This window comes from Trichosurus vulpecula, chromosome 1 (genome assembly GCF_011100635.1).
Source record: "Trichosurus vulpecula isolate mTriVul1 chromosome 1, mTriVul1.pri, whole genome shotgun sequence".
In the NCBI taxonomy this organism is placed as follows: Eukaryota; Metazoa; Chordata; class Mammalia; order Diprotodontia; family Phalangeridae; genus Trichosurus; species Trichosurus vulpecula.
In genome coordinates, this window is record NC_050573.1 from 265,279,053 (window position 1) to 265,295,206 (window position 16,154).

The following is a 16,154-nucleotide window of genomic DNA, read 5'->3' on the forward strand; positions in this document are numbered from 1 at the left end:
CTATGCCAAATACTCCCACTCCACCAAAAAATTAACATCCCTATCACTATGGCCTCTAGAATGTCTGTTCCAGAAGCAACAAACTTACCTTCATCCTAATTCCTCTCCAACCCCTTCCATCTTTGGGCAGTCACCAAGACTCTGCTTAACCATTGATGAAACAGCCTCTGGGACAGCCTTTCAAATGTTGCCTGCACCTTTACTCATTCCCCTCAACTCACTGGGAGAAGCGATGGAGTTGGAATACTCTTTGCTCCCCATTGCTATTTCAAGGTTCTCCCCCTACCTCTATCACTCAGTAAGGTTCATTCACTCTGTATATACCACTCAATCGAAATCCTGGTAGCTATTATCTATAGATTTCCAAGGAACCATCTTTAACTCAGTGAGTTTGGTAAATGGCTCAAATTTTTATTTCCTCCTCAATTCCTGACCTCACACCAGAGGACTTTGACAGTCATATTAACTCTCGTTCACACACTCTAACCACTCAGTTCCTCAACCTACTCACTTTCTACAACCTCCTCCTCTACCTCATCTCAGCTACATACACAGATGGTCAGACCCTTGATCTTGTTATCACCCACAAAAGCACCATCTTCATATCAAAGAAGTTTGAATTTTTATTAAAAAGTGATAGAGAGGCAGCAGCTAGAGGGCACAGTGGGTAGAGCACCAGCCCTGGAGTCAGGAACACCTGAGTTCAAATATGGCCTCAGATGACACTTATTAGCTGTGTGACCTCGGGCAAGTCACTTAACCCTGACTGCCTTGTCAAAAAAAGTGATAGAGAGTGGAGCCAAGATGGCAGACTAAGGGCAGTCACCCAACTGAACTCTCCCCACATTCTCCTACAAACAACTTTAAAATAATGCCTCAGATCAAATTTTGAAGTGGCAGAGCCAACGAAAGATTGCAGGGAGACATTTTTTCAGCCTAAGAAAAATTAGGAGGTTGTCAGGAGAAGTTTATGACATGAGGGTAGCAGCCTGTCCTGACCCCACATGTAGTGGCAGCAATAGGGGTAATAGTAGCTTTCAGAGCTCTTAGTACAGAAACAGTAAGGGGGGGTCGGACAACTGGTCAGAAAGAGCTCTTGCTGGTACTGGGTATAGCTGACACTGATTGGCAACTAAATTGCCTCATATGCAGTTCTGGGTCACAGTTCCAGGTTGGAGAGGAGCGCAAGTAGTAATTGCTAGTAGTGAGGGAACAGAGGCCCTGGTCACAGTTCCAAGGCAAAGAGGAGACCAGGGACCATTGCTGGGTAAAGACCAGAGAGCAGACTAGGAAAGCCATGCCCATACTCCTCTCAGGATAATACCACTTTGGAAATGCCAAAAACCTGTAGACCCCCAGAACTAACTCTTAAAACAGCAGCACAAAAAAATCCTGAAGTTTGGGACAGTACCTCCCCACCCCCAGGAGAGCAGAGTCCAACTTTAACATAAAGTTCAAAGTCAAGAAATAAGCTAGGAAAATGAGCAAACAATAAAAAAGAATACGACCATAAAAAAGCTATCACGATGGTAGAGAAGACTAAGACAAACTCAGAAAAAGCCAAAAATGTGAAAATGGCTAAGCAAACACTCAAAGAAAAATTGTAATTGGACCAAAACCCAACAAGAATTTCTGGAAGAGTTAAAGAGATAAGAGTGATAGAAGAAAAATTGGAAAAATAAAAGAGTGATGCAAAACAACTATGAAAAAGAATTAGCAGCTTCACAAAACACACACACACACACACACACATACACATGTGCACGCACACACACACCTGAAGAAAATAATACCTTAAAAAACATAATTGGCCAAATGGAAGAAGAGGTACAAAATCTCATTGAAGAAAATAATTCCTTAAAAATTAGAATTGGCCAGGTGAAAGCTAATGCATGAGACATCAAGAAACAATAAAACAAAGTCAAAAAAAATTAATGGAAGAAAATCTGAAATATATCATTGGAAATACAACTACCTGAAAACAGATCAAGGAGAGAAAACTTAAGGATTATTGGATTACCTGAAAGCAATGGTCTAAAAAAGACCTTACCCATTATATTTCAAGAAATCATCAAGGAAAATCGCCCTGGTATCTTAGCTCCAGAGGGTGAAATAAAAATGGAAAGAATCCACCAATCACCTCCTGGAAGAGATCCCAAAATGAAAACTCCTAGGCATATTATAGTCAAATTCCAGGGCTCCCAAGTCAAAGAGGAAATATTTCAAGCAGCCAAAAGGAAACAATTCAAATAACATGGACCCACAGTCAGGATAACACAAGATTTAGCAGCTTCCAAGTTAAAGGGTGTGAAATATGATTAGTTGGTTATTGTCCTTCGTGCTCAAAAAGGACAAAAATTACATTACCATACTGGGGTCAAGGTACAGCATGTCTAGTTGTGTCTGATAAGAACAATATGAGCTCAGAAGACTCTACCAATGGGTTGGACGCAAATGGTCCATATGAACATTTGGAGCAAAGACATCTCTAAACTTACCACCTTACATTTCTTTTGAGCCACCGAATTCTGCTTTGCTTATACAGCACAATATTCTTTGATGTGGGCATGCCATGCTGAAAGATCCTATGCCAGTGTCTCCTCTGTCACACAACTGATTCCAAAGTTCTTTAGACAGACCTTGAGAATGTCTGCATACATTTTTTTTTATCTCAGTGAGAGCACTTTCCTTGTATGAGTTCTCTGTAAAATAGTCTTTTAGGTAAACATAAATTTGGCATTCAAACAATATCACCCCACCATTGGAGTTGCTCTCTGGGTGGTAGAGTTTGAATACTTGGCAGTTCAGCTCAAGAAAGGACCTCAGTGTCTGGTACTCTATCTTGCCAGGTGATCTTTCTAAGACAATTCAAGGAAGCCATTCAGTTTCCTGGCATGGCACTGATATCCTGTACAGGTTTTACAGGCACACAACGATGAGGTCAGCACAATGACTCTATAAGATCTTCAGTTTGGTATGCAGCCTAATACCTCTTCTCTCCCACACTTTCATTCAGAGCCTCCCAAACACTGAATTAGCTCTGGCAATGCATGCATCAACCTCGTCATCTATATGTACATCTCTGGAAAGTATATTGCCATGGTAACTTATCCATGGCATTCTAAATATCTCCACTTGCTACAAATGATGGTTCCATGTATGGATGGTATAGTGCTGGCTGGTGGAGAACTTGTTTTAATTGTCAGGCCAAAATAAAACACAAGTGGCAGAGAATTAATCCATACTCCATTGAATCTCAACCTCAGGGGCTGCATTGAGGGCACAATCATTTGCAAACAAAAAGTCATACAACTTTCCCTTTACGTTCATCTTGGCTTGTAGCCTTTTCAAGTTAAATAATTTATCATCAGTGCAGCACCTGACCTTGATGCAGTTTTCATCTTCATTGAAGGTATCCAACAATATTGCTGAAAACATCATGCTAAAAACTGCAGAAGCAAGCATACAGCCCTGCTTCCTTCCATCAGTGGATGGGAAAGCATGAGAGCATTATTCATTATCTAGAACCTATGTAAGCATGCCATCATGGAACTTGCAGACAATACTCATGAACTTCTACAGCCAACCCAATTTTGCCATGATCTTCCCCAAACCTTCATAACTGAAAACATCAAAGGCCTTGGTCAGATTGATAAACATTGTATATAGAACTCTGTTCTGCTCCTGGCATTTCTCCTGGAGTTTTCAGGCAGCAAACATCATATAAACAATTCCTTGGCCCTTTCTGAAGCCACACTGGCTCTTGGGTAGATGAACATCTTCCAGGTGAAGGATCAGCCTATTAAGGAGGACTCTGGCAAGAATCTTGCTTGCCATCAATGACCAAGAGAGAGCTTCCCACTGTGATTGTCACAGGACAACCAATTTTTCAATACAGTGATCCAAGACTATTTCAAAGGAATCACAAGGAGAAATGCTATCCACCTCCAGAGGGAGAACTGATGAACACTGTGTACGAAGTATAATTTTTGCACTTTATTTTTCTTGGTTTTTTAATGACTAATATAGAAATGTTTTTCAGTAATTCAAATGTATAATTGATATATTGCTTGCCTTCTTTGGGTGGAAGAGGGCTGGGAGGAAGGGAGAGAGAGAGAGAATTTGGGACTCAAAATTAAAAAAGAAAAGAATGTTTAAAAAACAAATTAAAATGTAAAAAAAAAAAAAAAAAAAACCTCTGAAACTCCCTGATCATAATCTATTGTCTTTCTACCTCTCTCTCAGCCGTAATGTCCCAGGACATCTTTGCACTAGCCGCTTTCTCTTTTCCCCTTCTTGACCTCTTGGTAAACCAGTTCCCTTCTCTTGAGTCCCTGGCTCCTTGTTATATTGCTGATTAAGCCTTATCAAGCTTAGCCTTGGATTACTCCAATCATCCACTGCCTTCACTGCTACACATGTACAGTGCTGAATGAAGGTGGAGAAAATCAAGCAACCATTTTGATTGGGTCCACTATAAATGCTACACAGGCTTAACTAGGCCCTCATTGCTGCTTGGCAATTTTTCTATACCTTCTTTATAACCTTATTATCCTAGCTTCCATAGTGGTTCTTCCAAACTTCTTATCTCTTCTATAGCCTCCTGTGGCTTCTCTATTCCCAGCCTTTTTGGCTGAGAAACTTGCTTCATATTTCACAGAGAAAAGTGAGACCATTCTCTGTGTGCTGCCTCTTTTCCTCTCCTTTTCATATCATTCATATGCCTTCTGTCATTATCTCCTTCTTCACCTCTGTCTCACATGAAAAGATGGCCCTAATCATTACCAAGGCATCACTCATTACCCTCTATGTGCACAAGCAACTGTTTCATCCTGTCTCCAACAGATTACCCCTACCATCATTCCTATTCTCTTATTTTTAATCTCTACTACTGGTTCCTTCCCTACTGCCTACAAACATGCCCATGTCTCCCCACTATTAAAAAAAAACCCTAACTTGATCCTTCCACCCCATTATCATACTATATCTCTTCTTCCTTTTGTGGTTAAACTCCTTGAGAAGGCCTTCGACAACAGACACCCTTCTATTTTCTCTCCTCTCACTTTCTTAACTCTCTACAATCTGATTTCTGACCGCAGCATTCAAATAAAAGTGGAATGTTTTGCTCTTCAAAGTAACCAGTGATTTCTTAATTGCCAGTTCCAATAACCTTTCCTCAATCCTAATAATTTTTTATCTCTGTAGCTTCTGACAATCACCCTTTTCTCAATATTCTTTTCTCTCTAGGATTTTGGGACACTACTCTCTCCTGGTTCTCCTCTACCTATCTGTCTGCTCCTTCTTAATCTTGATCTTCATCCAAGTCAGGCTCTCAAATCATAGGTGTCTCATAGCACTGTAACCTGGGCTGTCTTCTCCCTCTATACTAACTTCACTTGGTGATCTCATCAGTTCCCATGGATTTAATTATCTTTTCCATGCTGATGATTCTCAGATTTACCTTTTCTGCCCTCATCTCTCTGCTGACCCCATTTCATTTCTCTATGCCTTTCACACATCTTGTCCATCTGAAATTCAGTATACTGAAAACTGAAATTATTTTCCCCTTAATCCCACCCCACTCTCCTATCTTCCTTATTACTGTCAAGGGCAATGCCATCCTCCAAATCCCTCACTTTCACAATTTAGGCATCATCCTCCAATCCTCACTCTCATCCCCCATATCCAATCTGTCACTAAGGCTTGGCTTTTTCAACTTAGTGATTTCTCTTGAAGATGCCACCTTCTCTCCTGTAACGTAGCCAGCACTCTGGCTTAGGCCCTCATTACGTCTTGCTTGGACTATTCCAACATCTTCCTGGCAGGCCTACCTGCCTCAGTTCTTTCTGTACTCCAATACATCACTCCATTTGGCCAGCAGTCGTTTTCCTGAAGTACAGACCCACATCCCTACAAACTAAACCTCAATGGCTCCTTTACTGCCTCCAGGGCCACATACAAAATTCTCTAGTGTTCAAAGCCCTTCATGACCCACCCTCTCCCCACCCTTTCAATCTTCTTACATCTTACCGTTTTCCATATACTCTGATCCTGTGACAGACAATCTTACTGTTTCAGAGGTTCAGAGCATTTTCTCAAACTGTCCCTCAGGACTGAAATGCTCTCCATGGCTTCCAAGTAAATCCCCATTCTTTAGAAAGTTTTTCTCAGTCCCTTAACTGTAGTGCCATCCCTCTATTTCCCATTTATTCTAAATATAGCTTGTTTTTACAATTTTTGTCTTCCTCGTCAGACAGACCTCCTTGAGGGCAGGAACTTTCTGGTTTATTTTGTAACCACAGTGCTCTGATCAATGATCTCCCTGTTGCTAAAACCAAAGTCTATTTGCCATCTTTGATGTGCTTCTGGATACTTTCTCCTCCCTGGGTTTTCCTGACATTTTTTAAGCTCCTTGAAGGCAGAGACCGTCTTTGACCTCTTTCTGTATTCCCAACTTAGTGATGCCCACTATACAGTAGGCATTTAATGTTTATTCATCTTCCTACCTAAATGGATCCCATGTATCCCAACATCCCTACAATAGGAGTACACACCAGGACTCCCTCCTGTGGTTCTTTTTCTCAACTACAAATGTCATTAGTACCCATGAATTCAGTTACCATCTCCTAAATCAAGATGGTCAACACTCTCGTCTCTCCTAACTACATTCTGAGATATTACCACCTAATTTCCACGTATACAAGTAAATCCATCCCTCTGCTTTTGAGGGTACCATCATAATTCTAGGCACCCACCCAAATTAACAAGAAACTACCAACTCTTCACTGGTCTACCTTGACATCATTCTTATACATTCCCTTTTTCCACTCATACCATGGATATCTTTATTTAGATCCTCATCATCTCTATTATAATATTGTATTGACTGAAGACTCCTAGTCTTCATATATCCAGTCTCTCCCACAGTCCAATCCACCAGTTTCAAAATCAGTGTTTCTGAAACAGTCTAACCACATAATTCTCCTCCTTCAGAAGATCCAGTGGCTCCCTGTCGCTTTTAGGATAAAAGGGAATTTAAAACCCTTCCCAATATGATTGCAGCCTGCCTTGCAAGACTGATTACAGTTTGCTTCTTACATTGATCTTTGGCCAAGTTGACCTCCTTGCTGCTCCCTGTACAAAACATTCCCTCTCTTCCATTTCCTATAAACAGGCTGTTCCCTGTTGCTTCTTGGAAGCTCTACCTCCCTTCAGTTTAAGTGCCTCCTCCTTAAAATCCCCTCAAAAATCACTTCTATATCCTCTGTGAAGTTCTGTGTTCCCAAAAGGATGCAAGGTCCTTGAGGGCAATGTCTCACTTTTGTGTTTGTACCCCCAGTTCCTAGAATAATGCCTAGGCACTGGATAGTTGCATAAAAATGTGAAGTACTGTTTTTTTCTTATGAAATGTTTATAAAATGGGTTTTCATTAATAAAATCTATCATGATGCATAATAATGGAAATTACACTTACCTACGAATCATGAAACCAGTGTACTCACTAGTCCTGGCTATGTCACCAACTAGTTATGTATTATTACTAGGGCATCACACTATGTCACTGAGCATAATTTTCTCTTACATAAAATGAAGTAGACAAGAATTTCATGTCTTATCCAGCCCTAAATGTATAGAATTATATGACCTACCTCTTCCATTTGAAGATCATAGAGGATTTGAAGTCATCTAGTTCCACCCCTTCATTTTACAGATTAAAAAAAAAAACTGAGAGGTCAGCTGATTTGCCCTAAGTTGTATAGTGGCTGTGTGTGGTAAGTCCAGGCTTATGTACAGGACTTGAAAATTCAAATCTAGCACTCTTTTCACTGAACCAAAATATCTCTTCTAAAATTCCACTGAATTATAATTTGCACCCTGCTGTCTCCTGCAATCATAATTTACGATACCATTGCAAACATGAAGAGAATGTTAAGCACAAACCACAAAACAAATTTATTACAATTCTGTCTCTATTAACAAAAGCAAAAGATCTCATTTTAATTTTAATATTGTATTTCTAAGTCTTTATTTAAAGGCAATAAATCTGCAAATGTAAAATGAATGAACCTTTAAAAAAAACATTTCAATGACAAACATTAAACACCGAGTAATCTTGCTTATCTACTGTCCATCTTATCAAGTATACAACAGAATGAAATGCAATGAAATAAGTCAGTCTTCACATGCATCCTATAAGAAAGCCTTCTTTTTGAAGAGGTGATCATTAAAATGAACATCTTTGTACTTTTACATATTGGCTTCAGGCTCCAAAAGAAATAAAAGGGACAAAATGTAAATTACCCTGCCCCATCTAGAAAATAGGTGGGCAACTGGAAGTTAAGATTTTAAACTTTATCAGAAACAAAATATCCAAATGAAAAGACCTGATAGCTAAGTAATATTTCAAAATTTATCCTAATACTATTGTTTATAAAAACTCCTAAATGCAACTATTTTAAAAAAACTACAAGTGTAATTCCAGTAAATAAATTTACTAGAATATTATTTTCCAATAGCAGTTATATAGTTTATTCAATTTTGTTGAAGACCATGAAGATCTATATTCCCTCAGAGATACAAAATGCAGATCTTTTGGGAAATTACCTCTTAAGTATCAATAAGACACTCTCATTTATAATAAGTGAAACTAGTGAAGTAGGCAAGTGAAACTTAAAATACTCTACATACTTAATTTTAGATTATGTACAGTAGAGCTAAATTTGTATATTTATGTGTTACTACTACTGTTTGAATCTCCATAGGCAGATAAAAAACCTGTTATACCATGTTCATATTGGCTAGTTTCCTTGAGCAAATCAGTACATATTTAAACTGTGATGCTTCCGGCGGTAATAAAAGGGCAATGTACTGTTTCATTATTTTAAAATAAAATTGCTGTAATACTATTATTTCAGTAGTAATTACTTTACATGCAAGTTTTCTTGCTAAGGAATGACTTCCATTGGGCCCAATATACAAAATATTTCTGTTCATAGTGGCTTTTACAACATATTTTACTAAATTTTCTAATTTTTCACTGATATTCTACAACTAAGATTCAAACATTAGGCAGGCTAGAAAAAAAAAAGCAATCCATAAGCTAAGGTGAAAATTCCAATAACTTTCCCAAACGAATAAAAAGAAAAAAGGAAAGGAGTCCAATGAGCATACTGTAGGTCCCAAGTTATCCTATGGCTCTTAACCTAAATTTGCACCCACACACATACACACAAAAGCAAAAAACAAATGAATGTATTAAGATCTCTGTGAAAATTGTTTTATACTTGAAAGTTGTGTCCAGAAGCATAGATACGCCCACATAGCCCTACCTTGTAAAATAAAAATACTCAGAAGTTTAAGTTCCACTTACTAAAGTGCATCTGCTTAACAAACCTAATAGGCCCTGCTATTACAATGATCCAACAATGAATAGCTAATGTTTCTTCATTTCCTAGTCTATTAAAATATTAAATGTAGAACAACGACCTTTTTCTGCCAAATGTGTAATAACTACTGCATGAACTAAAAAAGAACTCAATGTGATCTCCTAAAATTCCCAAGAATTGGATCTCTTCATTTAGACTGAAACTGTAGCATATTCATACAAACTAAGAGCTATTAATTCTGTATTTGCTTTAATATTAGCACGATGTTCCCTTAAGTTGTCTCTATGAGAGAAACAGTAACTTCCCATCCCCTAGATCTTTTGGCAGTAGCAACAAATGCAAATATAGTAACAGGGCTGTCTGTACCAGAGACACTGCATTTTTATTAAAGCCAGCTTATTCGGTATCTGTACTCAGTTATTGCACTTATGTATTACCCAGAATACATTTATAACAACCCAGCGATAATGACTGCAACAAAAGTATAGTAAATAAATCTACAAAGAGTTTGCTGTCACTATTATAAGTAGGTCTTCATGTTTTAAAATCTTTCCTAGAAAAAATGCCAACAGCCATTTAAACCAGAATACATAAACAAATTATTACTTAACCAGATATAAAATTTCATCTACCCTTCACCCAATACAAATCTGTTAGGATTAATTTTTTTTTTAACCATGCACAAAATCTTGATTAGTTTGGAGTATCTCTCTGGGTTAAAACAGCATTTTTTCAAAATTTAAAGAAAAATAGATTTTATAAAAGGGACTTTTACTGATAAATCTAAGTCTTCCTTATTATAAGACAGAAATTGGCTAGGCTTTTTCATTGTAATTCTGTCTTAGTGAAAGACATAATTCTATCTGTTGATCTATTTATAACAAATGCTACATTTTCAAGAATAAAGGAATTATCAGTAGGCATCCTTTCTACTTCACTTGAGTTATTTATCCCTAAAGTATGTCAAGTATGCTTTTAAAGATTCAGGCAAGGGTAGTCTCATTATTTTCTCTCTTAACAGATTTTGAGGGGGCTCCTCTGGCTTCAAGGCTTCACTGTGGTCTTTTTCTTCCTCTTCTTTGTGGTCTTCTTCCATTTTTTCCTCATCCTCACTGTCGAGAGTTTGAGGGATAAGTTGATTGCCCACAAATACATATGTGTTAATTCTCTGTTTAACTCTCCTCCTCTTTCTTTTGGGAGGAGCCTTCTGAGAAATACCCTTAGCTTGCATCTCATCATTTATGAAGTTTCTAAGTGTTCGCCGAATGTAAATCCTAGCCAAGTCTTGTAGATTCCTGACAGCACATGGGGCTAAAGAAAAAAGATAAAAGGTTAAAAAAAGTTTTATTTCTTGAAAAAAGAATACTGTAGAATGTTAATCTCATACTTTAGTGAATTCCAAACAGATGATAAACATTTTTTAAAGGAAGTGAGAAGATGGAAGAAAGTGAAATAAAGTATTTATCTCCATTGCAGAGGTGATTTTTCCATCAAAGAAATAGAAGTAATTGTTTAACACAAGATAATTTGTGCTCGATGGTATTAAAAATAAAAGTTAACAAAATATAATCATCGACATACAGCACTTTCAAATTTGCAAAAGGCTATATGATATATTATCTCATTTGAGGCTTACAACATGCCTGTGAAGTGGGTGTTGCAGTTATTATTCCTACTTCATAGATTAGGAAACCTGTTCAGAGGGGTTAAGTGATTTGCCAGAGTCACACTGCTAACTAATGTCAAAGAAATGATCTCAACATAGGTCTCCAAGTCCAGTACTCTATCCACTTTCTGATGGTGTTTTTTTTTTCTACCAAAATTTTTGAAAATTAATGACTGGGGGTAAATATGGTATCATATATGACAGATGTTAAACATTTATAAAGGTCCACAATGGGACAGATATGAACAATTTTTCTAAGAAAAAAACACAAAATGCTCAACCTCACTGATAATCAATGGAAATACTAATTAAAACATTCAGGTACCACCTAAGTAACATCAACTTGGTAAAAATCATTAAAAGCTAAAAAACTCAGTGCTGGGAGGTAGAGGGCTAGAAAAACAGCTATACCAATTCTTTGTAAAAAGAATTATAAATTGATTATGAACAGAATTATAAATGGATAGAATCTTTTTGGAAAATGATCTGGCAGTTAGCAATAAAAGCTTTTTAAAAATAACACCCTTTGACCTAGCAATTCATGATACAGCCTGAGAGCATTATCAAAAACAAAACAAAGGAGCTATATATTCAAGGATCTTTAAAAGAAAATTTCAGGGGCAGTTAGATGTTGCAGTGAATAGAGCATTGGCCCTGGAGTCAGGAGGACCCTCCAGCCTCAGACACTTGACACTAGCTGTATGACCTTGGGCAAGTCACTTAACCCCAATTGCCTTGCCTTCCCCCTCTCAAAAAAAAAAAAAACATTTCAGAGAATCACAGAGTCACATTTGGAAAGTACTTCAGGTCTTTTCGTTTTAATTTTATAACTAGAAATTGCAAAAGAAAAAAACGGTACCAATATAAACACATAACAATAAGGTGATAGTTAAATAAAGTGTGGTATATTGATGCAAATAGAATACATATGCAATTGAGATCAACAATTACAAGGACTAAAAAGAAATCTGGAAGGACCCCTATAAAACAACAGAGGAAGGTGAGGGAGAGGAAGGACAGCACACATACTATCAATCACAGAAGAGGAAAGGTGAATGGTGGAAAAGGTGAAGAGGAATGAACAGAATCAGTAGGCTACACATAATACTTGTCCCCAAAAAAGAACTAAAATCAGGCCGGGCCATCTAGGACACCTAAAACTACAAAACTTCTCCAGTACTAATCCAAAATGAACCCAATATTTTTAAAGTTCAAAAGGAACTAAAACGACCATTGAAGTAAAGCACCTACCCAACTTTCTAATGCTACTATGGCTAAAATATTTTAATCCTCTGCTACTCATATCAGGGCCAAATTCAAATTTGGAGCATGTCTAGCAAGGGCTGGAAGCTAGAGAATTCAGGAGGTTCTTTTCTCTTTTCAAGTATTATTATATATATGTTATGTATATGTTTTTTATTTTCCCCTTCTATCTCCTGCATCCAGTACAGTGCCTTGTACATAAAAGGTGCTTAGCCACCTATCTCTGTTCTTTCTTCTGAATCTTTCTATCTCATCACCAATGTTCTTAATTCTTTCTTGATCAAAGCACCTTGCTTATTTTCTTCTCCTCACCCTTCCCTGGATAATAAGTTGACTACAGCCCATATCAAAAATACCCTCAAATACTCCTGGGTATGGCTGAACCAGATTAAAATGTAAATGGGAAGTATTTAACAAATAAAATATGGTAAAAACATAGGTGTTGATATCGTTTTTTAAAGTCAGTAATTGCCTGCAGAAAACCTTATGTGTGGTATAGTGACCCTTTCCTTTCTACTTCAGATTTGACATCACTGGCCTACAGCACAAAACAGATCCCAGAGTTGAGAGCCAGCTTTTAAGAACAGTAGCCCCTCAAATCCACAGAATCCTAGGAATGCAAACAAGAGCAAGAAAGTATCTTTGCAGAAGCACCAAAACCCTTTTGTTATTTCCTATGTTACTCACGCTAGTCTTTTAACAAAACAGATACATATTCTTTAAATAACATGGGAAATGTGTCTGCAGTCAAATGTGGGTGTTATTCTCAAAAGAGTAGCTTAGCTCTGCAGCCTTCTTTCACAACATCTGCCCCTCAGCCCCTGATGCCTTATATCCATCTTCATGTGACTCCCTCAATTGTGTATCCTCCTATGTTAGATATAGCTGCTCAAGGGATATTTCTATCAAATTCCATAAAATCCTGGGCTGTCAATGAACCTTAGAAATCACTGGCTAAGCGCTGCGCAGAGTGAGAATTATAACAATTATAACTACACTTTGGCAAGCTTTTAGCATTAAGAGACCTTAAAATAACATAAGCATGCTTCTTTGAACATTCTCTAGAATGATGCAAAAAGGTTTCAGCTGCTAAACAATGTGGAATTCTCACAGCACTATACCTACTGTTCAATACCTGTTTTTATCCTACTTTAGCATGGGATATTGTTTATAATAGGTCAAACAGTATCAATCTAGGCTGTTCAAAGTCAATTTTTCATCTACCAAAATTCAGTTAAAAGTATACCTTACTAACATAACATATTGGAGTAAAGTACAGTTTATTGTGCTAGCAAAGTATGAAGTTTTAAAAATAAACAGGATATACATATTTTTGAAATAAGGTTCTGCTTATTAACTAAATTGCTTTTTTGACTTCTATTAAAAGACTTAAAAATTCTTTGCTAAAAATCTTTAACAAAAGAATTCTCATTTTTATAGTGCATTATAACAAAAGAAGTATTGATGCACAACTAAAGTTTGTGACAAACCCACAGGGGGAAAAGTGTTATCATTATATTTTAAAAAGTTGTTTAAGAGATTTTAAAAATAGTATGATCAGGACAACATGTTTCTGTTACTTTTAGGTTTTTGACACTTTCTACTATTTGCTGAAATGTTCTCTGGTGAAAAAGCCATTTATAGTTTTAGGAAAAGGAGACTTGTTCATATATTGCTTAATTCTAAATTTCAAGATGTTTTTGTTATGTTACCATAAGATGACTGATTATACAGATTAATGGAATATTCATTAGTTTCATGATTTTTTTTTAAAAAATCAACTCTTACAGCAAGAACTGCCAAAAGGATATGTTTTTTGAGATATTTCTGATTAACTGATTTTATCATGCAAAAACACTTTCATACCTATCATAATGGTGCTTGTTTTATAGATATAATAATAATAATATCTCATTTATGTATTTCATAAATGTGTTGATATGATCAAAAAGTACTTTATTCTCACTCATGCTTATGCTACTGCAAAGATAATGTTAATAGGGAATGTTATCTAAATAATTACAGTAATTACACCTTTTTAAAAACTAGATTCAATTCTACTTTTTAAAATACAAAACTAAAATGAGCAGATAAAATAGCAAAGAATATTGAGTGTTGATTATTTGTGATTTTATTTTTACAAAGTGCTATAGGTATAATGGGCAAATCAAATGCTTTCTTAACTGATATTTCCTGTGGACTCCAAAAATCTACTTATGTTTGATTACCATAATGCTTACACTTAGGCAATTATAAACTCAAATTTTTAATGCTGTGCAATGAGGTTATCATCTTGAGTTCTCTTTTCTCATTCCTTTTCATCCATCTACTTTAACTGACATGGCTCCCAATATCAGGCTAGGAAAAAGACAGACAAAAGCAATTTTAAAAATTCTTTTTAATAGCCAAAAGTCATACTGTATATACCTAATAATTATAGAAACAATCAAAGCTAAAAAAGAGAGGGGATAATGTAGCTGAAATAAGTATACAGAGGAAAAAAATTTTCAAAACGCTGGCATCAATTCTGCAAATTTGGTATTTTATTATAATACAGCAGTTCCCTAAAAACCAAAACAGGGTCCCAACTAATTTTGGTACAGATATGGAAATCTATGAAATTTTAAAGGGTCAAGCATTCTGGGAATACAACCCTAGAGAAGCTATACACAGCAAAATAACTTCATTATTATCATATATTTAGCAAAATAATCCATGAGTTTCACATGTAAATTATGAACACAATTTATACAGGAATGCTGACCTACTTAGGAAAAGAAAAAGAATATTTTAAATACAGCAATTCTTTGGTCTGAAAGAACAAAAATACTTACGTAATCCCACTGAATCTGGTTTGCTATTGTCATTCCTATTTGGTTGTATTAATGGAGCAAACGAAACAGCAAGGATGTTTTTACTTTCCCAGGTATTCTGTCCAGTTCGCATAATCTGAGTTAACTAAATGAAAAAAATCAAACAGTTTAATCTAGGAAAGCAGGCTGCCCAATAATTGTAATAATCTAATTAGGTGTACAGCACTACTTTATTTGATCATTTAGAGGAGGTGATCAGAAACTGACAAGCCCTACAAAAAGAGTAAAATGTATCTTAGGTTACTTTGATTTTAGTATTTATCATGAAAGATGTGATTACCATGCACTGTATATAGCAGGTTTAAGATTTTAGCTTAAAATTAAATTAAAACTGTATAGGTAAATATAAAAAAAGAGTGATTAGAGGGGCTCAATTTGAGGAAACACCACTATGTAAGAGTTAAAACTCTCAGCCCTTGTCAAAAAACTGTTAAGTTCAGCTGGTTAAAAGCAAGTATTAACGAAGCTTTGATCACTGTTGTTGTTAATTAACTTCATCAACATTCCACAATAAATTCTTCTAGTCAATAGACAAACCAGTAAATAATGTGAAAGGATCAGCAGAAACCCAAAGCTAGTGCTGGAAAATCACTAGGTACCTCCACACTTACATTGGGCGTACCATTTTTGTATATTATGTGACTAAACAATATGTTCCCATGCCAATGTAAGATAAATGTTTATTAATGCACTGAGTAATAGCTAACTGAAATCCTTGTTAAATGTCCTAAGGATTATAATTAAAATTAAATTACAACTAATATCGGTGAACATGAGGATACTTTCAACACCAAATTTTTTTTCCTGTCCATACTGATAATTACTGTTACTGTTTAATTTCATCAAAATACTTTTGAATCAATTTCTTTGATTATTCTGACAACTAATTTTTTTTAGAAAATTAATGTTTATTACATTCACCATTCCATATAAGTACATATTTATTAACAATACAGTTTTGTTAAT

The 16,154-nt window shown here is 36.1% G+C and overlaps 1 protein-coding gene across 4 annotated transcripts in view; it reads right to left on the reverse strand.

Annotated features, from left to right (window-relative positions):
- Window positions 1–7,929: 7,929 nt before the first annotated feature.
- The window catches only part of PCMTD1 (protein-L-isoaspartate (D-aspartate) O-methyltransferase domain containing 1), a 55,225-nt gene continuing 47,000 nt past the window's right edge, over window positions 7,930–16,154 (reverse strand). For 3 of the 4 annotated variants that reach the window (XM_036769177.1, XM_036769183.1, XM_036769198.1), the window contains 2 exons: window positions 15,150–15,273; window positions 7,930–10,697 (listed from right to left, as the gene is read on the reverse strand). In XM_036769177.1, coding sequence (XP_036625072.1) covers window positions 10,330–10,697; window positions 15,150–15,273 — 492 coding nt within the window. In that variant the 3' untranslated portion in view covers window positions 7,930–10,329. Of the gene's footprint in view, window positions 10,698–14,443; window positions 14,674–15,149; window positions 15,274–16,154 lie in introns of those variants that run through there. The other variant, XM_036769191.1, reaches the window with a different exon arrangement.